Source organism: Falco biarmicus, chromosome 2, assembly GCF_023638135.1.
Source record: "Falco biarmicus isolate bFalBia1 chromosome 2, bFalBia1.pri, whole genome shotgun sequence".
NCBI classification, from domain to species: Eukaryota; Metazoa; Chordata; class Aves; order Falconiformes; family Falconidae; genus Falco; species Falco biarmicus.
Genome location: NC_079289.1, coordinates 30,002,921 through 30,028,575, shown reverse-complemented (window position 1 = coordinate 30,028,575; position 25,655 = coordinate 30,002,921). Strand labels below are relative to the sequence as shown.

At 38.8% G+C, this 25,655-nt stretch overlaps 1 protein-coding gene across 3 annotated transcripts in view; it reads left to right on the top strand.

Annotated features, from left to right (window-relative positions):
• Window positions 1–25,655, top strand: part of RNASEH2B (ribonuclease H2 subunit B) — a 39,374-nt gene that overhangs the window by 2,684 nt on the left and 11,035 nt on the right. Inside the window, exons 2-7 of one of the 3 annotated variants that reach the window (XM_056327948.1) lie at window positions 10,449–10,520; window positions 13,474–13,581; window positions 15,842–15,918; window positions 18,522–18,639; window positions 23,867–23,931; window positions 25,104–25,209. In XM_056327948.1, coding sequence (XP_056183923.1) covers window positions 10,449–10,520; window positions 13,474–13,581; window positions 15,842–15,918; window positions 18,522–18,639; window positions 23,867–23,931; window positions 25,104–25,209 — 546 coding nt within the window. Of the gene's footprint in view, window positions 1–10,448; window positions 10,521–13,473; window positions 13,582–15,841; window positions 15,919–18,518; window positions 18,640–23,866; window positions 23,932–25,103; window positions 25,210–25,655 lie in introns of all 3 variants that reach the window. The other 2 variants (XM_056327947.1, XM_056327949.1) reach the window with 2 other exon arrangements.

The window sequence follows — 25,655 nt, the reverse complement described above, 5'->3', positions numbered from 1 at the left end:
TTAAGAATCAGTATTTTTCAATTATTCGGGCTGTTAGAGGTTCAACAGTAGCTTTCTAGAACAAGGCAAAGATATGGCTGGAGTTCTGAAAAATGGTGCATGTGTTGCTCTGATTCCATAGTTGTTATGATGTTCTGAGAATCTGGTTTTGCACAGGTCTCTGACTGGTTTTGCTGCTTATGTGACATGTAGAAACACTTAACTGTAAAAAGCACGTGTAAGAGAAAGGTGAGATTCTTTCCAATTTGGACATCAGCAACTAACAACATCAGGTTGATTATCTGGAACACAGCATCTAAAAAGCAGGCAGATTTCATTTTCTATTGCCATAGAAAGTGAGCAGAGTATGCTTGTCTGCTTTAGTATTGAAGATTGTAAGATTATTACTAATCTTGTTTCAGTCCACATTGCTACACTATGTTCTGATGCATAGGCAATAAATTGCTGCTCTGATGTTCAGAGCATGTTTGATGACCAAGGAGATAAGTTTCGATTTTGTTTCTGATTTCTTAATTTTGATACTGATTTCAGTGTTCTGGAAACAGCTCAGAAACAAGAAATCTCCTTGGTCAGGTGAAACTGCCCATGTTCTTTGTTGAAGGCATGATTATGGCTGGAGGAGTAATGCAGTTGGACTGGTTGTTTTACTGATGATGTGTGTTATCCCAGCCCTCTTGAACCGTTCTAGAAGGCCAGACTTTGTCACTTCCTTTTGCAAGTGGTTAATTCTATCATTGTATTTCTGGTACTGTAAAACTTTGATTGGTGATGTCCATCTCATGTCTATACATCATACTACAGAGGTACAGAGCTACAAACCACATATCTCAGCAGGTATTTTGCATGGATTATAGAGGTGCGTGAAGGTGGGAAGGGGAGCAGAGTTGCCTGAGTTGAGAGGCAGCGGTGATGTTCAGCAGGCCAGTCACCCTGTGCTTCATTTCAATCAGTCTTTGCCTACCCTCATTCTTTCCAATGGCATTCTTTCCTTCTTTTATTTTTCCTTCTGTTTTTATGAGCAGCCTGATGACAATCTTTGCTCTCACCAGCCCTTTCCCACACCAAGACACTCAGGCTGTTTGGCATGGGAGAGTCACACAAGGGAAGTCCAAGTTGGAGTTGAAAAGGAGACCCTCAGTCAGTCATATCTGGGCTGGCTGGTAAGCAACTTCTAGGTCAGGTAGCAAATTTTACCTTTACAGATGGTAGCCTGCCCTTGTCCTGGTGAGAGCTCTTGTGATGGTGTTTCTGCTGATACTTACTTTTTTCACATGGAGACAGGATGGTTTGATATGCTGGTGCAATCGTAGTTTTGTTTTGTTTTTATAAACATAATTTTTCCTGTGTTAGGGATCAAAATACCAAGGATAAGACAAAGGGCAAAGCCAGAAGTCAGGGGGAGCAGTTAGGAAGTGTGGGTCTGGTGGAGAAGGTAGGATAAGGAGAGGGCAGTAACCATGTTAATCACTTCTGAAAGGCTGGAAGCTGCTGGTGTATGTTATGCAGCCTTATCACGGACATTTAGAGGAAGCTTGAGAAATGGATGTTTATAGTCAAGAGAGAAAATGATGAACAAACAGGAGGAGTCAGTCAGAGGCACTTGTCATAGGGAGGGAAACGATGAGGACAGAAAACTTGAGTGTGTGGGTAAGGATAGAGCTGTGCATGCTGGGCTCGAAATAGAGTCAACTCTTTGGGCAGTTTCTCCAGTTGCAGATGAACTATGCCGTGCATATACAGGCACCAGATTTGGCCTAGAGCAGACTCAGCTCAGCACTAACTGTTTATTAGTTCAAGTACTGTGCCATGTTAACACATCTCTGCTATTTCCAGAACCAGCTTTGCAGTGCAGCTGCTTTCAGACAGTGTCTGAACTAGTAAGTCCTGATGGACCCAAGCTGGCTCTGTGCAGGCCCACTTGGGTGTTTCTGTGCTGTGCTCCACGTTCCAGGGGATTTTATTAGCTTGGCTCGAAATCTGGATCTGAACTTGCTTTGTGCAGGGTAGTTGACGATGGTTAAGAAGACCTCCTGAATCTGGAGTTCTGGAGGAATCAAGATACCAAAGCACTAATAAGTCCTGAAGGACCCACACAGACTTCATTGGTGGATGGCCGAGTTTCCAGATTGTGCTTTTCTCATAGTGGTTGAATAATCAGGAACATTATATTACCCATGTAGCTGAGCCCTCCTTTACCCTTGAGAATGCAGAGCTTCCTGTACAGGCTTTCTGTTGTAAGCTGTAGCAACTAGACAGGTACAAGGGAAAAGTAGCTCCTGAGAATTGAAACCTGGCTATCCCACAGCTAAAAAGTTGCTAATGAGGTGCTTTAGTAAAGGAGATTGTGTCTGTGTTTACTGAGTATTCATGTAGTTTTTTTAAAAATCCCTACTACCTGAACCAATGAGATTTTATTTTTTTTCATGTGCATATAGGAAATTTCTACTTGCTTTGTGAGTTGGGCCCCTGGAAATACTGTTTTTTATGTTTTCTCTGACAATCATAAGATCTAGAAATTAATTTCTAGACAGAAATAATACTGAGACCCAACTTAATTGCAGGGTTCTAAGGGCAGGGCTCTGTAAAAACCTCAAATGCTGCGGCAGAGTCACTGTGGGTGACAGATCTGATCTGGGCTGTGTATAACAAATAAACATTATTACATAATGGCTTCAAACTGGTCTTACTGATAGCAACCAAAATCACACTAGCTGCTTAACAGAATGGGTGTGAAGGGGGCTGTCTCTTTTGAGTACACTTTCTCAGGGATAGGTGTTATATCAGAACTTGGAACTATTTACATCCACTGATTTTAGCAAAGAGGTCAGAAATTCAAGGCAGTTTTCAAAGTTAGGTGTTCCGCTCTACACCTGAAGTTAATCATAGAATGGTTTGGGTTTGAAGGGACCTTAAAGACCATCTAGTGCCAAGCCCCTGCATTGGGCAGAGACACCTTCCACTAGATGCTCAAAGCCCCATCCAGCCTGGCCTTGAACACTTCCAGGGATGGGGCATCCACAGCTACTCTAGGCAACCTATGCCAGTGTCTTGTCACCCTCACAGTGAAGAATTTCTTCCTAATATCTAACCTGAATCTACCCTCTTCTAGTTTAAAACCATTACCCCTTGTCCCATTGCTACATGCCCTTGTAAAAAGTTCCTCTCCATCTTTCTTGTAGGCCCCCTTTAAGTACTGAAAGGCTGCTATAAGGTCTCCCTGGAGGCTTCTCTTCTCTAGACTGTATTTAATTTGTTCTGTTTGTCTGTAATAGGAAAAGAAGTAGGGGTTAGCTGCAAGCTGAAAATTATTTTCAACCTTTATTTTTCTGAACTAGAAGTTTAGTTGACTACATTTTTTCAGTCTGTTGTTTTCTAAAACAGTAAATTGATTAGCTTTGTTGTTGTTGTTTAATGGGAACTGCTGTATGAATAGCATGGGAAGGATTGCAAGGGGGGGAGGAAATTTAACAATCCTATTATTTTTAGGAATTACTTATTTTTTTTAAAAAGGAGCAGTTTCACGTTAGACTTGGCAAGTTGTTTGAACAAGTCTCATGTATGCCAAAAGTCAGATGGAGGCAGAAATAAATGGACTGTGATGCCAAACCATAGGACATCAGCAAACATTAATTTAATCCTCCATTCTTTCAAATGAAACTAAGGAACTTTTCTTTCAGTGCAACAACAGAGGAAGCATTTGACTTGAAGATTTTGGGTCATATTGAGAGAAGATATAGCAAAAGAAGCTGTGGTATACTTAATGCATGGAAGTAGTTTGCTTTAACATCTGAAGTAGGCAAGTTGGGGGTTTCTTTTTTTCTCATTCTCACACCTTGCACAATGCTTTGATACATGCTTTTATTTAGCTTTTGAAAAACAGTTCAATTTATCTGCTGCAAAATAGACCACACTGCTGGGCTGTTAGGGAGCTTGGTTCAGAAGTTGTAATGAATGTCAGAATTGAGCAGGATACTTGAACATTAATACTTCCAGAATAATTTAGATAAAGAATTTGGAAGTAATGTTTACAATAAACAAGTACGTATGTTTTTTAAGAGCTGACTTAAAACATTAGAAAGGTCATATAAAAATATGTGCACATATTTATATACCTTTTAAATAAGGTGAACGTGAATACGCTTATTTTAAAGTTAGCACTCTCTGGGCATATTTTACTTAACCTCCCACTAAATTGGCATTTGCATCTCCAGAACAAAGCCTTTTGCCTGCAGGTAATTTGCACGATTCCTTATATGTCATCTCTTAAAAGGCATAGTGAGCTCAGCTGTGTATAAACCAGATATAACTGGCAAGCTAAGGAGCCAGAAGGAAGCACAGCAAATAAAATAACTGAAAAGAGATGTTTTAATGTGTAACACCATCTCCTACTTCTGCTTTCTGCCATCTGGCTTGGAAGAGGCCAACTTATGCCAACTTAGGCCTCTCTGCACATGGGAATAGGGCTGATTCAGCCAGTAATACAGCTGCACCAGTGTTGACCCTATAAATATTGAGAAGGGAAGTCTGAAGTTTTTATCCTTTCAAGTGATAACCTGTTCTTGAACTTCTCCAGATTGACCTCTCCTTCATTCAGCTCAAACCCCTGCATGTTCTGTCAAGCATCTAGATTTCAGTAACAGATGAATTAGTACTGTCCATTGCTGCCAGTGAGTCCATGAAAGTTTTATTGGCGTAAGAAGTGAACTGTGCCAGCATAAGGACAGCGATGCTCTCAGGAAGAAGTCTTAATATTTAGCTGTATTGCAAGCTGTGTACTGGAGCAAAACACCACTCAAACCATCTAGTAGCCTTTCCATGTGAAGTTTTGCTCAGGATAGAAAACAGTGCCATTTTTAGATACCATTGTGTTTTATCATAGGATTAGCAGGTGAAGTGGGAGCCAGAAAAACTTTAAGGGGTATAAGTTATGTCACATTAATTGTTATTTCATTAGGTCACCAAATAATAAATGCTATAATTACCAAACTGAAAACCATTCTATCTTTTACAACAGGCATGTCAGAAGTCTAGTACTGTGTATGGTAAAGGAGAGGGTAAGGTGGTGAAGTAGCATCAAGTTAACATAACTTTAGTAACAACTAAAAAATTTTACAAAATCAAGTGTGTGCAAGTGCAAAGCCATACCTTAATTATAAGCACCTGGAAAAGGGGCTGCAGCAGTAAATTGAGCTGTGCGCCATTTAGTACCCCCCTGAGAGTATTGGGAGCCAAGGAAGCAACAATGTAGTCTTGTGGCTCATCTCTTGTTCTCACCTCTGTAAAGTCACATACAGTGTAGTTTTCCAGTTAGCTTACAGTGGTTAAAGACCCCAGTGTCACATACAGGGTAGGTTATATTCTGTGCCATCTGCTCCTGCCATGGGTTCTGTCCCTTTGTTCCGGTGATCATGTAACCATATGGTAAGTGAGAATAGCTTACTGATCTGCTTGAAAATTAATACTTTTTTTGTGACTGGTTATTTCTCAGCTGGATCAGTGAAATGAGCTGACTTGCTGTGTGGCCACGGGATTGCTAGTTTAAATGGAAAGAAAGCATCAGAGATGTGGAACAGGGAGGGAGGAGAGGTGGGGACCTCAAGACTACACTTTTGAATGGCCTATGATCTTTGGTCATTTGAAACCATTCATGAAACTGTATCCTCAGCCTGTGCGTATGTGAATGCATTCCTTATATTAAGAGTTAATTGCCTTGTAAATTATAAAATATGTCAGAAGTTTGGGTGATACAAACTACTAGATTTATTAATTTTCACTGGACTTTTTTCAGGGCATGCTGCAGGACAGAGGACACAGGCGCTGAATTAAAACCATTTACTTCAGAGTTGACTGATTCTAAAAATAACATAAATAAAATGATTATTAGATCTAACATATCTGTACCCTTAGGCTACATAGTTTAAAGTCTTCCATAAAATGTCCATTTAATGGGCTCCATCATAATGTCTCCATCTGACACGCCTTTCATGCATGGTTAGAAGTTAAGAAGGGAATGGAAAAGACTTGTGTAGGTGACGTATGGTTTAATATCTGTTTTTAAATGAAATCTTAACTTTATATTTCCAGACTTTTAAATAATCCTGTTTTTTTGCAGGGTGATGGTGGTAGGGAAATCTGTGCTCTCAGAGGGTTTTTTCCTCTTACGCAATTGACAGATATTTACAGCCTCTTTGCTTGCCTGGCTGGCAGCTTTTTGCATGGGAATTCCATATAACTTGATATTAGTCTTATATATATAGTATTCTATAAGCATTTTTTTTTTTATAAAAAAGGTGAGTAGACCTTGCATCATCCATAACAGTTTCATAGATCTTAGTGGGAGTTTTATGTTCTTTTCCAATTTATACATGTTGCTGTACCAGCTAACACTTCTTTTTTTAAAATGGCCAGATTCATTAGTGCCTCATATCTATCCATTGTGGAAGAATTATTGGCAGAAATCCCTTGACAGCTGGTTCATTTTTACTTTGTTCTGTTTGTATGTTTTATAGAATTTGCCTGGTTGTATGTCTGACCTCCATGAAATACGATAGGCTTTTCTCCTTTTCTGTAATGGAAAGCTTTCTTTAAACTTTTATAGTCTCTTTCGCTCAGCTTCAAGATTCAGAGGTTCTGTCTGTAGACTCCAGTACAACTGACGTATCACCCACATTTTTAGGTGGACTTTGTGTGAGATTTGGTTGTTAATAGTGAATGAACAGTAGACTATAACTTAAGCAAAGTAGACATACTTACCAGTCCAGTGTTGGCATTTAATTGTCTTGCATTGTGCTTACCTCAGAACTCCCTCCTCTGGTATAGCGGTAGCAGTACTGCAACCGGATGTACTCTGTGTAACTGGAAGTGTCTGTAAGCTTCATGGAGACAGAGGCATATACTTGCAGGGGATGGTACAGGTGGGTTTAGGCTTTAGGTGGGTTCAACTGCCTCCTGGAAGTGCCTGTCATCTGTCTTCCCTGGCAATTTAGAGAGTGGCTTGCTAATTGAGATGCCTTCTTGGGACAGGATTAATTGAGCCCCTCCTTGTGTCAGTTTTTTGTGTCCTGTAGCCTTGTATCAGTTTTTTGTATCCTTGTAAATGTTGTCCCAGGAGAATAGCATGCTGTGCTGGCACATCTGTTAGTAAGCTGACCTGTACTGACTGTGTGTTACCTGCAGCTTACAGCTGCAAGACAGTTGGTAGAGAGTATAGTAGTCAGAAAACTCTTACATCTCTCACTTGTTCTTGTAGATGAACAAGTTTCTCTGGGCTGAGCTATGGAAGCTGTTGTAGTAAGCATAGTGGCAATCACCTGATGTTTTCCTTTAGGATTTAGCAAAAAAACCTCTTCCTGTAATATCCCTTTTGTCTGCTTATTTTATGTAAGATTATTTCTTATGTGGATGTGAATCTAAAAACTAAAAACAAAAGAAACTAGTTTAACTTAGTTTTGTTAGAAAATTTCTACAGTACTGTTTTTTAAGAAGTCTGTATTTATTTAGCTATAGGAGATCCTTGCACAAATACAAGGACTGATAATGTAATGACATTAAAGAAATCCAGTTACCTTTCCTGGCTAAAGGCCAAAACACACACAAGTTAGCTTTGGACACCTAACTTCAAAATTCTCTTGCTCAGCATTTTCCTAGTTATACAGTGTTTAAATTCAGATAAATAAGGCCGCCTTCGCCGTTAAGGCCATGTTAATACTGCATCCAGTTTTCCAAGCAGGCATTCGCCCAATTGCCTCTTTTTAACTGCCAATTTGACATCTAGTAGAACCAATCTATAACAAAAATATACTTCAGATGCCCCTGGAAATGGAGTGTGGTGTTGCCTACATTTTGAGGAAACTGAAGATAAAAGAAACTCAGAGAAACAACTTTTGCCTTTGCCCACTCCTTCCCTTCTTCTTGTGTGTGTGTGTGTGTGTGTCCCATCTTCTCTGGCAGCTGTGTGGAGAATGTGACGTGTATACTCTGATTCCATCAGCATGAGATACTGGGACTGAAGGCTGCAGCTCAGACTGTTCAGTGGGGTCTGATCACAGCTGTCCTCTGTGCGGTGATGAATCCCACAGAAATTGGAGAGGACCAAAGAACTAAATGGGCAGTGCTGTGCTTCTCTTCACATGGTGAGCTATTGGCTGAGCCAAGGCAGCTGCAGGGCCAGGTTGCATATACAAAGGGGCAGAGCAAAGGCTGCTGAGCCTGGGATAGCATGGGGTGTTGGGAAGGCAGAAGATTGATGAGGAAGAGATGGGACACTGTATCCCTTGGGTTTGCTACAATGAACGTTCCCTAAGTGCAGGTGTCTCCCAGGCTTAGCAGGGCTAGATAAATTCAGTGTGTTACTAGAAGGTTAGGAAAAGAACGTGTCAACTAAATAAAGATGTGAACTTCATTAAAAACAGCTACATTAGGAAGGATTGTCTACTTAATTGTTCACATTATACAAGATGCAACTTAGGGCTCAGCTGGACTCATTCCCAGTGTTCATAAATCTATGCAAGAAGAAAGCAGAGCAACTGAGTGCTAAAAGTTCCTTTGGGATTTTTTTTGTTTTGCTTTTTTTTTTAATTTTGAAACTCACATTTAGTGTGTATATTTTAACATGTTCATGTGAAACATCAAAGTAAACACAGTGTTTCTTTCACTGTCATTAATCACTGTAGTGTTTTAAAAAGTAACAAAAAATACCCTAATGTTAAACTGTGGTCAAGAATTGAAATATACACAGCTCTAGAAATTTGAAGTTTGCCTTTGCCAGGGCAAATGTAGCTTGACAACCGTGTGTGTTTATGTATTCGCATGTGAAGCAAGTCTGGTTAGCAAATATGGACTTTTTCCATTAAACCCCCTCAACTTACATTGAAACTTTTTGAGCAGTTTTTCAAGCCACCTGAAGACTCAGCTAAAAATTCGGGGAAGGAAAATGACTGTAAATTCTCCAAACAGCTCTGAGAGTTATTATCCTCCAACACTATCATAAAACACACTTGCTTTTTAAGCCTTGCTTACGTCTTTATCTGGGCAATTTCTGTTTGTGACACAACTGAATAAGCAGGAGTGGATGTAAAAGTTGAGGGTTATTTGGAGCTTTTTTTGCCACTGAGGTGCCAGTGAACAACCTGTGAGAAGTCCACCTGTCCTTTCTGAATGTGTTGGGGATAGGATTTCAGCCAGAGTGGAGGACAGCTATTTTTGGTTGTGCTTGAGGTTCCTAGTTCCCTGTTTTCCACAGAAAAGAACTGTGCTATCTCCCACTCTGCAAACCTCCTGGATGCTACTGAAAGGGGAAGGACGATGTGGCACTTGTGTTCCTTCCAACAAGCCTTTGTGAATAGCTGTGCGGCCCACTTCTGCTGCTGCTCTCTGCTTTCCTCAGCAGCACCGTAACTAAATTGTCAGCCTGATCCCTGTCAGTCCATTCTCTGGGGTCTGGATACTGGTTGTGTATGTGAAATGCTTTAGTAATTTTCCTTCCTCTGATGAATGGCTGTATGAAGGGAATTGGGACAGAACTGGCAGTATGCAAGCTAAGAAAGATGATGCTGTCATGTTGCTCTTCACTCAGATGTGGGAAGTTGTTTTCATAAATATGTTAGACTTTCGCTACAAAGAGAGCTTGGATAGAATATTATTAACTGGGGATCCTTATAGATGTTTTTTTTTCAGACTTGATTCAGCATCCTTGTGGGAACTGTTTCCTTTATTTCTTTTTTTTATAATTTCACAGAGAAATTGTACTTTGTAGCTCTGCTTTTTGTCTTTTTTTTGCTTAAGGACACAGAAAAGAGAACAACTGTCAGAGGCTTAAGCCAAAGGTGCTGTATTCTCTCAACTTCTTTTTCCTGGGGAGGGGAATTAAATGCACTCTTTATTTTTCAAGATTATACATAAGAGATAAACAAGTGTGCATATTTTTCACAAAAACAATGGCCACTCAGACAAATCATGCTGCATATTCCTGCGTAATCTGACTTCCTGAAAGCTTTAGAGGACCACTGTTTCTTCCCATAAGTATTTTACCTTTTGCACTTTTAACTTTTTAATGCCCACATTGTGCTTGTCCTAACTTACCAAAGCGTTCTCATTGTCTTTTGTGACTAGTCAGGGCGACATATCAGTTCATCTTGCTTAACTGAAATGTCAAACTTAGGAGATCTCTTGCCTGAGGCTCTCTAGGGCGAAGTGGTTTTCAGAATCTAAATCATTCCTAGGTACATATCTTTCCTGTAGCAGATGGAGAGTGCCAGGAAGTCTGGAATGATAATTTTGGTGCCTTGATCAGGTAGGATGAATTTGAGCTGAGACTTACAACTTTTAGGTGGAAAATACGTGAGTTTTCAAGAAGTGTCAATCCAATTCCGAATGTCTTGGAGAAGCATGACAAAACTTGAAATACTTCTCAATTTACAAGTTCATAACTTTTTCCTCTCCCTCTACAGAGGCTGCTACTGACCCCCCTAAGACACCTGACAGCGAACCTTTGTTTACAAAACTGCGCAATCCAAGCACAGGCAAGTTTTGGAATTGTGACATGAGCCTGTTAATGTTCTGGTTGGTTCCCTCCACCACCAAAAAATTCATATTTTGCAAGCTGAAATAATGATGATAGTTTAAGTCTATGTGCCAAAGATATTGCTGGTGATGCCAGATAGTTAATGCTGTGCAAACATTTAGGATTTCTTTTATAATTTTAATTGGTTGAACTGTTTATTCATCAGGAATATTGGCAGCACAAAAAAGAGGTGTAATTTAAGTTCTGTTTTTAAGTGCATTAGTTTTGGGAAGCTTACAGTGTTGGGTGTTGAGCCTGGGCTTTTTTTAATCCAAATTTAGACTTCATAGCATTCATCTTATGCTATAAAATAAATAGTTGGAGCTAGAAGAAGTGTTTCAGTTATACTTACCAAGATTTTTGGGTCTTTTCATTTTTAAATCTAATTTTTCTTCTTTCCCTTGTCAAAGTGGTGGTGTCTCTTTTCTCATGATGAGGCACTTTGAATTCAAAGTACATTGGAAAGACCAGCAAATGCAGGTGATACCATGACACCACCATCCCACAGTTACTTTCTTATAATCAGATTGTTCTTTTTGTCAACGATTTGTTATTATTATATGAGTAATGTAATAATTGGAATATGAGATACTGCAACAGAAACTTGCAGTAAGCCTTTGTTAGGGTTAATGTATTTTGTTTGAAAAACATGTTTCATGCTTTTTTTTTTCTTTTCATAAGCTCCTTTGGTTTCTGTAGATTTAAGTTGTATGGTTTTGTTTTGAAATTCACTGCTCATATTTACGTGTTTGTAAATAAAGTCTTCAGGTACATTTTAATGTCACAATGTACTAACTCCTACTTGTTCTTGAAAGAGGAAAAGAATTAAAAATAATAGAAACAGAATGTGAAATCACTTACTAATCATGATACCTGTTTTTTGATTGCTCAGATTTACAGTGGGAATGTATAGTCATGGATATTTTCCACCTGTTGTATTATATTAGCTTTCTAATTTATTGTTTTTAAAAGCATAGATATAATTTGCTTTATTCTGTGAAAGAAGAGATCTGTTTACCTTGTAGAATCAGAGATCTTCTGAAAGGTTTCTGGGGAAAGCCTAAAGCACAATGATTGCCTGGGTGTGTTCCTTTAGAATTTACAGGAGCTTATTTATAGACCTGCATAAACTTCCAGTTATGTAGCCTATTATAACTATAGGGTCTGAAAATGGAAGGACTGAGAACACCCTATTAATGTATTTTCCTTATGTTTGGGTCTAACTGATGAATTGTTGATGCCAGATACTGTATAAATATGCACTGAAGGACTCAGCACGCTATAGAATTGATGCTAACCACTTTATTAAATAAAAGCATGCATGGTCCTTTTTATAGACAGGCAAAAAGGACAAAATGTCTGTCCTTTACAGAGACTATAAGTTAGGGTTCAGCCTGCAATTCAGAAGTACCACTTCTGAAAAAGAAGCATTTTTAAAGCGCTGAACTAAAAGAAGGGAAATAACCGTACCATAAGACTTAAGCAACTAATTGAAGTGGTAAAGTTGTGAGAAAAGCTGCCTAAGTTCTCTCTCCATCCATTAGTATTTCTGTCTAATGACACTGTTGGGAACCTGTGGTGACTGTCCTTTTACATAATCAAATAAATTAAGGAGCTGGAGGTAGGCAGTAGGAATGGTCCCTTTCTCAAGATTTCATAGGTCACCATAGTATTTGGCTTGTGCTGTCACTGGTAGGAGTCTAAAGTTGTTCAGTGAGCACTTCTGTGAGTAGTTTGATGTCTGGCACTGAGCAAACTATGGTATAGACCCTTGCTGAGAAGCACATGGTAGTGATTGAACCCTCTGCTCTCCCTTGTATCTACTCTCCACTCCCCCTCAAAAAAAAAAAAATCATGAGAGAACTCAAACTGTATCCTTAGGTGAGGTTAAACATCTGGTCAGCCTTTTGGATAAAGGGGGGGAAATGCATTATCAGTAATTTTTTAGAAGAGGTGTGTCTGGCCATTTTTGCTGACCTTCCTATGCACCAAGGGATCTCTGCAAACTTAGAACAGCAGTGCTGACATCAGCTTGCAGGTGCTTACATTTGAAACTTTTTTTGAGCCAGCCCATGGTCTGCAAGTCAGTGCAGCTTTGCAATTTATGTGTTTTGAGCAGAAATGCCCTGTTGTAGTTGCTCTTGTCTCTTGAAGATGCATTGATACCCAAGACAGGACCACTCCAGCCAGCAGACTCAGCTGACCAAATTTCAGGGGCTCTTTCTGTAGTTCTAGCAACTTCCTGTTTTAGATATGGAAAATGCCAATCCTGCTTGCAACGTATTCCTCACCCTTTTATTGTAACCCAGAACTAATGTGAAATGGCAGAGCTGTGCTATGGGGTGGCCTAAAATAAAGTTTTCCTTTCCAAACTATGAAGATTCTGATGGGCACTTCAAAGCAACTCCTTTTAGCTTCCTTGTTCACATTGTTTGTCTACCCATACTGAGTCATCGACAATCCATTTTGATACACGCAAAAAAAAATATTTCAAATTGTCACTTGGAGGTTTGAGACTTTTGTTTTTCTAACCTAGAGACTGATATCTTGGAGACAAACATGATCAAAGGAGAGGGTATTTTCTTGTTTTTCCACCTTCCCCCTTCAGTACAGACAAAAGCTGATTTCTTGAGTGATTTTGATTTGGGTTTGGATCAAAGGCTTTGTGTTGTAAGATGAACTATTCACACATATTATTTATTGATTCAAATTCAGTTTAGTTTATAGAGCTGGTAAATGAACATCTGTATATAATAGTTTTCTTTGTCTGAGCTTTCTTTGTAGTGAGTTTATGTAGAATGTGTGTATGTTTGTGTGTCTGTATGTATATAAGGCACATTCTTCAGATGTATTGGGTATTCTTTTGATTTTTGTGAAAGCTTACAAACACAAACCAGATTTCTTTTCAACAGGGGAAGCAACTCTTTACTTATTCAATAGCGGTGCACAGCAGCTGTTTGAAGTAAAAGCTTTTCATGAGGAATATCGTTCCTGGTTTATAGGTCAGACTGTTCAACAAGGTGAGTACTATAATGTATCCTTCTCCCAGCTGTAACTAATGTGCATACACAGACCTTCCCTCTCACTTCTAGTAAATTTACAGGTGTTTTTCCTAGTTGTTTGAGGCATGCTGTATCATATCCCCAGCTTCTGACACACTCATTTGCCATCTGGATTTAACCAGGGCTGGGGGCTTTGTGGTCTCTCTTTAAAAGGCAGCCTTTGGCAGCCTCAATTAGACAGATGTTCATTTGTCTTTGGGGGTTGGGGGTGTGTGTGTAAGTCATTCAATTGTATTTAAACTGAAGTGATTAGCTTGCCTTGTCAATCACACCAGCAAGTTCTCGGCGCAAGAAAAATATGTGTGATCTTACGGGAGGGAAAAAGGGCTGGAAGGCCTTAGCTAGCTGAACAGCCGAGTGTTGTGTTAGAGCTCCAAGTGTTGGAATGTAAGGTCTTGCTTTCTTTTAATTACAGCTGTAGTCCCGTGTGTGAGTGCTGGGATCTGAGGATAGGCCTGCTGTCTGAAGGTGCCATTTCACTGTTCTGTCTGAAGTGAGCTCATCTATACCATCCCAGTCATACTCTGTACCTAGCTTGCCTTTCTGAAAAGGAGGAGGAAACTCATGTAACTCCTTGTGACAGCTTTAACAAGCCTTTATCAGTAACAATGTCACTGAAGTAGTGTTTCTCTGCCAGCATATCCACAGACCAAACAATAAGTATTAATTCAGGAGAAGAAGGTATATTTGTTTTGTCCTTTTTAACTAGAAAAAAGACCGTTTATATCGATAAATAAAAGCAAATAAAAGCAACCCCACTGGACATGTGCCTTCTTTAATGGTAATATCCCAAAGCGTGTGTTAGCTTTTAAACATCCTCTGCAGGTGCATATAGCAATCCAAGTGGTATGTCTGTGAGCTTTTCCTTGCTCCATCTGGGGCTGAGCCAAAAGACTGAGTCTGCTCCCTGCTCCCAATTATGTCCACGTTGTATTCTCCCCCCTCCCTTTCTAACCTCTCTTTTGGCCCTTGGGAAACAGTTGCCTTAAGGAATCATTGCCTGTTTTCTTTAAAAGATAGAGGAGAAGAAATTGTTCCTGAATGTTAGGGCTGCTGCATCTCTGAAAACAATCAGGGAACGAACAACAGAAAAAAGCTGTGTGTTTGCAGTTAAAGCAAATTATCTTATTATCTGCAGAGAAGGGGGAAGGTCTTTGTACATCTAGAGCCCAAATTCTTTAGAACAAATAAAAATACCTCTTCCTGGATGTACAGTGGAAAGCATTTAAATGGAAGCAGTGAGAAAGTGGCTAGTATTTTTTCCCCTCCAGTTTTATTATCAAAGCTTTCATGTTTGTAAGTAGTCCTGGTGCTTGCTTTGTCTCACTTAGTGCATTATGTTAGTAATACAGATGTTAGATTGGGTATCAGCTTTGCCTTCCCACTTCATCTTTTGTTAGTTTTAGGGCCATTGCAATAGGATTTCCTTTTCTTTAATTATCTTAATCATTTGATTTAAGCCAAAAAAATTTACATTTATTTGCTTTTGGTTTGCTAATTGATGTCAAATTGTCGTCAATTATTTGGTCTCATTAGTGAGTTTTCTTGATGTTACATTGTTTCCAATTATCTACAATTATACAAAAAGCCTGACTAAGCCATTGTCCCGCAATGAGCTCCAGATGGGCAGAGGTGTCTGTTTCAATGGGAGACCAAGTGAATACAACATATTGAGCCATACTTTCTGATCTATTTAATTATTTTTTTTCTACTAGGAGACAGCGTGCAAATTCTCCCCTTATAGATGAGAGGCAGCTCTAACTTAACTAGCTCTTGAAATTCTTTCTTGCCCTGCCTACCTCTTCTGCCAGCACAGTGTTGCCTTGCCCAGTGTTTGAGGTGAAGTATACTGGATACATCTGGTATCCCAAAATAAGTTTCTGTTACACCTAAATCTGCCAATAGAGGGCAGCTTCAATTTTTATGTTTTTAATATAGTCCAGAAAAAGGCAAAAATAACGAGTACTTGAAGCTAGCAGACCTGCAGCGGAGCTTCTGCTTTGGTTTGGCAGGGTTGAGAATTGAGTTAGCTCTGTATTTTTAATATACAATCACAAATTCTATTTTCCTGCCCATCTGATTAAAATACTGAGATACTTACTAGAAAAAAAGATTCTTCTCTTCTTGCCTCCACTCCTGAAAAACATCCTAAAAAATCCAAAGGTCAATATATTGTGTCTCTTAGTACTAAGCTTGCTTTTACATTTCTGTCACTTAGATGGGCGTCTGCTATTTGTTACACCGATGGACCCCTTATTTCTGATACTTCACTACCTCATAAAGGCAGACAAGGAGGTAAGGCTGCTTTATTTTTTCACTGGAATTCTCAGGAGAAAATGTTATTTCTGACTTGAGAAATTACGTTAATTCTACAAAGAGGGGCTTCCATAATAATAGAAATTTAATTTGCATGTAAAGCAGTGAAAGCCACCCTAGCAGTACTTTTGTTTGCATCAAGTTTTTTGGTTGGTAAAGTATGTTCCAGGAGTCAGCTTGCAATCTCAACAAATGAATCACCTGCTTTTTAAGAGCAGTGGAGAATCTCTTTTGTCCTTTTGTGTGAGCCTGTCCCAGGACTGTTGAATTTAAAATGATGAGATATCATCAGAGTGAAACAAATCAGTGCCCTTTCTGAGGCACCAGGAGATGAATTATTATAAGAAAGAAGAGAAGAAGAAGGAAGAATTTGGATGCTAAGGAGGAGGAGCAAGGAACATTTCTGTGGCAGTTTGAACTTGAAAGGAAGCATTGCCTCTTTAGAAGAAGTGTCTGTATAGATGCTATATCACAGAACAGGAACAGGATGATCAAGTATCCAAAAGTCGGATAGTTAATAAATGACAATTGATTTATCGTGGGTGTGGCAAAAGTTTATTTAAAATTTGGAAGTGTATCAAAAGGCAAAGGCAGTTCCTGATTTATTGTTTATAATCTGCCTGTGGAAAAAAGGGCATAAAATAAAACGTTAATGTTGATCCTTGTTTTTTGTTTCATGGAGGCAATAATTTCACTTTATGCATCCAAAGAGTTTTTGTTCCAAGAGCATTTCCTGTAAGGTTGGTTGCTATTCTCTGCTTTTGATTGCAAGTGGAGAATGCAGGAAAACAATTTTTGTATGGTGAAGAAATGAAGCCCAGCTACACATTTGTAATAGTAACCTATTGTTCTGTAATAATTTTTAAATTATATATGGTATAGGATGCGCAAATATATCCTGTGTATCTGTTCTCTTTCTGCTTCAGGATAGCCCATCAGAAGTCGTCATTTCACAAGGAATAATTCAGCTCATTCTCTAGGCACTGTGCTCTGTTTGAATTCATCATCCCTTTGAAAGCTTTATACCAAACTTAAATTAGGGACACAGTAAATCTCCTCTATGTGGTAGAGTGTTTGAGGTAGCCTGAGTAAAAGACAACTACTGCTGATGTTCCTGTTCTTGGGAATAGTCCTGTACTGCCCTTTACTTTCCTGGTACGTTGTTTTCTAGGTTTTCTGGTTTTCTAGGCCAGGCATGATGCCAGATAAGTGCACAGAGTTCTGTGTCCTAAATGAGGGCAAATGCATTCCTGCAGTGCCCTGCTTAAGTTAGTGTATTCTTCAGTAAAGGGGAAGTCTTGAGAACTGTGTTGCAGATACTTTGTCTAAGGCCAGCTTGAATGCAGCACAGTCACTTCTGGCTTGAAATAATGGGTATCCAGTGGGTATCTTAGGATCATCCTTTGTGCAATCCTTTGGTTTTGATACTGTGATGCAGAGTTGCTTGATGTGTCTTCTGAGCAGAGCCATCCCCTATACAGCAGGCTTTCTTGGTTTAGGCCAGGGCCCCTGTACAATGTAAGCGTGGCTGTCTTGCTTTGAGACACAGGCAGGTTTGTGCAGGTTAAGTTATCTATAGGAAGCAGTTCATTGTAGCTTTATTTCTGCATCTCAGCCTTCTTTTTGCCAGTGTTATTGTGCCTTTTCTTTTTCAGGAGAAAAAAACTTAAAATCCTTTCTGGTTTTGGTTTTTGTTTGGGGTTTTTTTTAATGTGTTTTGAGGGAGTTTTGGCCTGTTTTTATTGTGATTTAACAATGGATGGTTACTTTTATTAAGCCTCTGACTGTCTAGCAAGAGGATTAATTAATAGTGAAAGCAGTATACCCAAGTGGGTTTTTTTCATGCTGATCTGTATAATGACTTCAGCTTTGGCTCCTGAGACCATGCACTCTGAGGATGGAGAGCTCACTGAGTCTTTGTACTGATGCGCTAAAGGATCTTTCCAAAGGGAAGGCTGCCAGTTGTGCCAAACTGTGCTGAATGATTATGCATTGTTTGGCAACAGCAAAATTTGTTTGATGGTTCTGTCATGTGTGGGGCTATTTAAGTTATGCCAAAATCACTTTATATACATACTCTGGCCAAACTGGAATTGACTTTGCAGAGGTGAAAGGTTAATATTGTGTTCCAGAAGCTGCCCTGCTCCTTTGAGATTTATCTTTATGGAAGGAGAAGCAAAATTTGAATGGAAGTTATGACACTGGGTTTAATCCAACAGGTTTTGGTCTAAAATACTATTGGCACACACTGACTATGGTGCCTTATGTCATCTTCCAAAAAATCCCACTGTACTTTACATTAGTTTCTCCCCATGTTGTTTTAAATTTGGTCTTTTAAGTGCAGTAATTGAAGAGTTAGGCATTTTGCAGGTATTTACTGGTTTGAAATAAATACTTATAGCTTGCTTTGTAATCAGTTTCTGAATGTCATGTGTTACCATTCAAAATGCGATCTTCTTTAAATCCTTTATTTTAAAGCTATGACTGTTCTACACATATATATTTCTATATATGTGTAGTGTATATATGTGTATTAACATTATAATAATGCTTTTATAATCTCTTTGATGTATTTTCAGCAGCAGGGAAAGTTCCAGCCACTTGATCAAGTTGTGCTAGACGCGGAGTACCCTAGCTGCCCATTGCTGCTGAAGTGTGCAGATGTTAAACAGTACATACATCATATAACAGAAGAAAAAGGTGAAAAAAGGGGCTGGGGGGGCAAAAAAAGACTGGATTTGTTAATGTCACTTCATTACAAGATAGATCTAAATACTGGTTTTTGCTTTACCAAACACCTAATGTGCTGCGTGCAGCTGTACTTTAAAAACAGAAGCTTAGGCTTAGAAGTTGTCATTGCAGTATTGTGAATAGTGATGTGTGGATCTCAGATTATCTACTGTAACTCTGAAATACTTGTGCAGTCTTGTTGCTAGGTTTCATAAAAATGATAAACTGAGCAGAGCTGCCTTCTTGACATTACTGTATGTGTTGTGAACTTTCTTTGCCTTTTGAAGAAAGTTTTATATCTCTCTAAATTCTTTATTTAGTGTAGGATGGTCTGGTGGGGAAGAAGTTAACCATTGTCCATTTGGCTTTTTTTCTCCCTTTGTTGCAAAGCATTCAAATAAGTAGGAAGAAGCTGGAGAAGAGAGAATATACTGCTGAGAAAGGAGAGCACAGGTTTTCTGGCTCTGCATAATTTCATGTTGTGGGTTTAAGTTCAAAGATTTAATTTTTTAAAAATAGAAAACTTGATTGGGATGCATAAGTGTATAAGAGAGAAAACCTAAATGGAAAAAAAAATTGCAAAGTATTAATTTGGTTCATAGTTTTCTCAGTCTTTGCACAGAACTCCCTTTGGTATAAGGGCTTTTGGTTTGAGGACCATATATGTTTTCGAGGGAAGATGAAGGAGCATTATGTAATTTTGGCAGCCTGGCAGACCTGCAGAAGATGCAAGACCTCAGTTTTTATATTCAGTTCTTTAAAGAGCATTCTCCTTATGCTTGCTGACTTCCTGATAGGGAATGGAGACTTACCTACGTGCAGATGGAGTTCTACAGGAGGAGGTACAGGAGTCTGAGAACATAAGTCTACCACCAAGTGCATAACAACTAAGCTGTCTGACCCTTATGCACGTAGAGCTCCTCCAAGCAGTTGAGGTACACAGATTAAAAGCCAGAAATATTAGGAGTTTGCTTTCACAAAGCACTCTGCCCTTGTCATTGATATACAAACATATATGAAAGAAGAAATATTTAGGTGATATACAAATAATTAGGAAGTGGCTAAGGAAGGGTGATGGACGAACAAAAACCCTGCTAAGAAGTAAAACACCAGACCTCTGTATTGCTGTATAGAATATTGGGGGGGTGGGGGTGGGGCTGTGAGTTTTTCGTTAAAGATTCAGATGCTTAAGCTTAAGTATTTCCTGTGTGATATGGTGCATATGCAGTCATGTAGGGCAGTTGCTTCCCCCAGAAAATCAATTTGAATTTTAAGGCAGGACATATTTTCACTGAAAATGATCACTTTAACAAGAGATGAGGAAATCTGGGCAGCAAGACTGTTGTTGCATTCTTGCTGAGACTGGGGTAGTTGGAATTATGTGCTGTTGTGATACGCCTGCATTTCTGAAAAAAACTTTGGAAAACATTTAGTTATATTCAGCATCATTAGGAGCCGGCAAACTTTTTCCTTGGGTGAGTTCTGACTTTTGAGGCTTCTTTAAGACAGGTGCATCTGAAATACAAAACTGCTTTTGCCTTCCTGTGAAGTGATAAATACTTCCAGAAAGAACCATTATTAAGCCTTTAGGCAATTACTGTGCCCTGCAACTTGTCTAACACTGGCTAAGGAGCTAAGGGTGAGAGAAGGGGTACTAAACTGCTGTGCACCCATCTGAGAAGGTGAAAAATTATGCCAGATCCTCTTGGCTGTCAAACTGAGAAGTCTGTATAGGAATGTAGAACTAGGTCTGGATTATTTTTCTGAAAAGGCACTTCCTCCTAACAGCAGTGCAGCCTTTGAGGGCAGTATTTATTTATTCCCTTCTTAGCAGCAAAGTAAAAATAATAATAAAAAATGAAGTATTTGCTATAGACAAGGTCTTGTGTCTTGGTCTAACCTCTGTGTCCATTCTTAAATTGTATTTGCAGTTATCCATCAGCGCATCCTCTGATAAACATTATTCTGTTAGATAGTAGTGAAGATGCTTTACTGCTTGTTTTTTTTGCAATTGTGTTTTTACATAATATGTACACCTATACGTTTTTTGTCATTTTGCCAGCAAATGATACTAACTGTTAAAGAATTTGTGTTCACTTCCTGGGTTTTGTTTTGAAATGTAAGGTAAAAATTGCCTTTGTCATTAAAGCTGTACACACATGCACACACCAGCATTATGTGATGTTCTTGGATGTCCTTAGGTATGTGTCTGCATGTACCTGAAGCTTTTTTTTCTTATTCCGGTTTGGGTTAAATGTAACAGTGGGGTTTATTCTTAGGATTTCTTTCTTTTTTTAGAACACCAAGCATATTGTTATGCAACAAACACATTGGTGCTTCCTGGCCTGTCATGCACAGGTCACCTTTCTGTACAGTCCACTTCTATGTGTTTCATACTCTCACGTCTTTCACTGCCTGTAAAATTATTATGACTAAAGTACTCTTTTCTAGGTCTAAGACCTGTTGCCCACTTTGTAGCCTTTCTTGTTTAAGGAGTAGGGCTTTAGGGCAAGAAGTATCTGTTGTGTTGAGTCTTCTGCAGCTCTGTTCTGTTTGGCAGAACCTAACAACATAATTATTTCAATCTTAATTTAATCTTAAGGCATTTAACATCTGTCTAACAAATTCTTACCCTAGAGTGCTCACGGTTTACACAGTTTACTGAATTAGCAGAAAGTCTACCTTCCCTGGCCTCAGTATTGAAGGGCACTGCAAATTCATTTTGCTGGATTAAATTCCTGGTTACCTGCTTTAGTAGTTGAGGAAAGAGTGTCTTAACAGCTCGCTAAATCTGGGTGAGGCAGGTTGTTTGCTAATGAATTCAAACATCGGGTAGGAAATACAATAGAAAAGGTTTAAGAAAGGTTTATGAATTCCAGTTCTAGAGTTTTACTCTTTTATTTCATTTCGCAAGGCAAAAACTGCACTGTGATCTTGTCTGATGTGATTAACATGAAGAGCCAAGAAAACTTACCTGATTAGAATAACAAAGTAATATTGCCAAGCTTGTATTCCCAGAAGGTAGGAAAAAAGGGGCCATGTGAGTTTCAGAGTTATGGAAAACACTGAGAAAATGGATGTTAAAATGTGCTTTAGGCAGTTTGCTCAACAATACATCAGGGAAACTTCCAAGTCTACATAGCGATTACCCGATCACTGAACATATTATTTAATTGTAGAACCACTTATATTCCATCTGTATTTCTCAAACCCAATCTTTCCAGATGTCTCAGACCAGTTTTATAAGCACCAGACACATTAGGGAACAAAAGGCTTTCCAATATATACTCATATTATCAAACATAGTTGCTAACTCTCACCAATATCAAATGTGCATCACATGTTAAATCCACGTTCCAATATTGAATCCTTTTGTCAGCAGTTTGTGACTTTCATAACTCACTTCAATTCTTCAGAGGTCTCAAATACTGTCAGTTTCTAGAATTTAATAGTCAAAACTGTCAAGCACACAAAATATTTTCAAACAAAGTGATCTCTGAAGGGTTCAGTGTAATTATTTTTCATGTTTTAATGAAAATGGCTTCACAGTTCTATGTTTCCTTTCCCTAACTGAGTCACTCTGAATCATGCTGTTGTGGGGGAGCCTGCCTGGGAATACAAACTAGAATTACTTTTCAGCATGGGTTGCAGGGTGGAGGCTGGAGGATGTCCCTTCCTCGAACTTTCTTAGATAAGATAAGAATCCACAAATCGTACTTACTGTACTTGGACCTAGACCATGTTAGTTCTTTGAGAAGCAGGTTCATGTATCCAGAGCATCTCCCCCATTTTCTTCTTTTCTTTCAGAGCCATATAGAAGCTTCTAAGTCCTAAAGGCTGCAGCCAGCAGTGCCGCAGCTAATTACTTTACCTGCAACTCATCAGCTCCATGAAGCAAAGTGTATATTAGTGGTTTTTTTCCTTTTTGCTATGAAGAATTTTGGCATTTTACTCTTCTGCGAGTGCTGAGATAGATTTAAACTTTATCTTGTAAACAGCTTTCCTCGACCTCTCCATACCCCCTGCCATGTATACACAAAGAGCACATAATAGTTAGCTATTTGTATGCAATTTGAAAGAGCCAAGATAAATCCCAAAGAAGGAAATGCTGCAGGAATCATAAATAATATGTTGTTGTTTGCAAGGGGAGAAGGAAACTCCATGAACTGAGTGTTGGAATATGATACTGGATCAGTAAATGACATGAAACAGATGTAGGTATTTATGGGAATGGTAAACAGGAGATTAAAACTTATTGAAATACCTGTTAAAGAAAAAGACTGAAACACTCTGGGCTCTAAAATCTCCTGTGAATTCTCATTAGGCATTTCATTCCATTTCCAAAATACAGCTTTCTGTGAATTACTACTGAATTTTTATACTGAAATTTCAAGGAGCCTTTGTAATTTTCTCTCTCCTTTGCCTCAGCATTGTGAATTCACATATCTCCAGATAACTAATCGTATGTGAATAGCAAGTGTTCGTGTTACCCTAGTTATCACAGGGGGAACACTTTCTGAAATTCTTATACAATTGAGTTAATTTATGTTGCTCAATAAATGATAAATGAATCACGTACTTCCTCCCACAAGGAGTGTGTTTCACTGTTTTGGATTCTGTATTTTCTTTTAATGCTGTATTAAACTACGTAAAAGGGGGGATAGAAGTAAAACTTTTGCTTTAGTCACCCTGTGAAGTGAGAGGAGAGAATTGGGAGAACTGAAAGAAAAAGGGTTTATTGAAAGTTTGAATGGTTTGTCTTCACTAACCAGCTTTGTGTCTTGGCCCCTTACTAGGTGCTGGAATTCAGTACGTAAAGTAAAAGCAGTCATGGAACGAACATTTTGTGTTGTGAACTATGTAGCTAAAATGACCATTCTGGTGACACAGGGCAGTGAAGGTTTGGTAAACTACAAGGGCTTGAGAAACGTCTTAGTGAATTCAGGCAGCCCAAGATTACACATAAATATAACATGTGCTTTACTGGATTAGGGCCTAATTAAAGAATTGTCAAGTTCAGCTGTCTGTTTATTTTTCCTGTTTTCCAATATTATGGAAACTTATTGCCCTGATATCAAACATGTGCAAGCCACAAAATAACTTTGAAGCTGTATCTACAATTTAAAATATGTTAAAAGTAGTGAAAATGCAGTCCAAACCAGTGATCGCTTTCTTCCCCTTGCTTGGTTTTTCTCAGAGATTGGCAGTCAGAAATTCCACAAATACAGCCAGGAGAAGACACTGAAGTGGTTAAAGAAAAAGGTATTGTGTTTCTCTTTTGCTTTTGAAATTGCTTTATGTTTAAAATGCAAATGCTTATTAGCTTGTCCATCTCTGCATTTAAGCCATGTAAAGTTGCACTTGGGAATGTGGTGAGGTATTAGAGAAATGACATACGTTTCTCTTTCTGATGGGGCTGGCATGAAAGGAATTCATGGAGTGCAGGGAGGCAGAAAAGGAAGCTGAAGTTCAGCTTATCACTGTGTTAAGCTTTGCATAAGGTGAAGGCCTTGTCTTGTGCTTCATCCACTTCATGGATGGGCTAGAGGAGAGCTTTGATTGTTGCAACTTCTAAATTCTGCCATGCTTTAAAGCTGGACAGAAATGCCTTGGGTTTGTGCTACAAGTGAGTTTCCTCATGAAGTTTTGGCACAGTCTCTCAGAATGGTCCTGGTATGGTTGCTACTGTCCTGATCCAGTCATGCTGTTCAAGACGTCTGTACAGCTTGCAGAAAATACACTAGTCTTATAGCTGAGCTTGATGTGTCTGTGTTTTGGTGTAAAGAAGATAAATCTCATTTTACATACACACATGTGCCGCTACTGTTACGCCACTTTGTAGAATGTCTGTATCACATGATACGAGGAAGCCTCCTCATTTAAATTAGTGTCAATGTCAGTACCAAATCTGGTCTGCTTTCTGCAATGATGAGGTATTGGGATATGTATTTTGCAATGAATACCTGAATATTTACATTTGAACATGTTAACCTGTTTGTGGTGTTAGAAATATCTTCTTCTGCCAGTTATCTCTCTGTTAGATCCAGTATTGCAATGCCTTGTAAATGCCCTTTATCTTTGATTTCCATGCAGACTGCCTTTGCAATCCAGCTGAGTTCACACATTTTCTGTTCTCCAGGCAGGTGTATTTCTCACCTGTGTAATTGTGGCTGTTGCATCTGAGCAGCTCAGCTCATCTTAGGGTACTGCAAAACTGGTGCTGTGTTGCCAAGGCAACATGTTCAAAGACATGCTAGTTTCTTTGGGTTTTTTTGAGCTCATATGCTAGTCATTACAAATGTATATTAAATTTTACCACAGTCCATAACTTGAGTGTTTTATATGCTTGAAACAAAATTACAAGAGCTTTGTCACTGTATTAACATGTGCATAACAACATTGATACAGATATTTCATTTTGTGGTTTCCTATAGGTCAATCAAACAGTGAAAGCACTTAAAAGCAACGATATATGTGTAGGTGAGAGGGTACGGGCAGCTACATTTATCAGTGGTAAACAGATCACAGATACTAAAGAAGGTAAGGAAAGAAAACATTGTAAGGAATTTAAGTTTTATGAAATCGCATATGTGGAGATAAAAGTGCATGATTAGAATGTAAAATGTACTGAAATCAGCCTTTGCAGTAAATGTGTTCCTTGTACAGAAAATTCCATATATGTTGTGACTGTGCCTTGACTTACTCTGGGTTCTTTGGTGTCTTCATTGGATGACATTGTAATTAGCAGTAGGTCTCAGCTGGCCTTCTATTAGCTTCTCCTTAGTTCATGGAAGACATTTTTCTCAGTGAAATATGTACTGAAGTGCTTTGCTGAACTGAGACTGTCTTGGACAATAGGACATATGCTTATAATATATATAAGCATCGACCAAATAAGTGTCTCAGTATCAGAACAGACTTCTTTTTTATTATTTTTATTAGCTCTTCATAAAATTCCCAAAAGGGAAGGGATTGTAGGAAGTCAT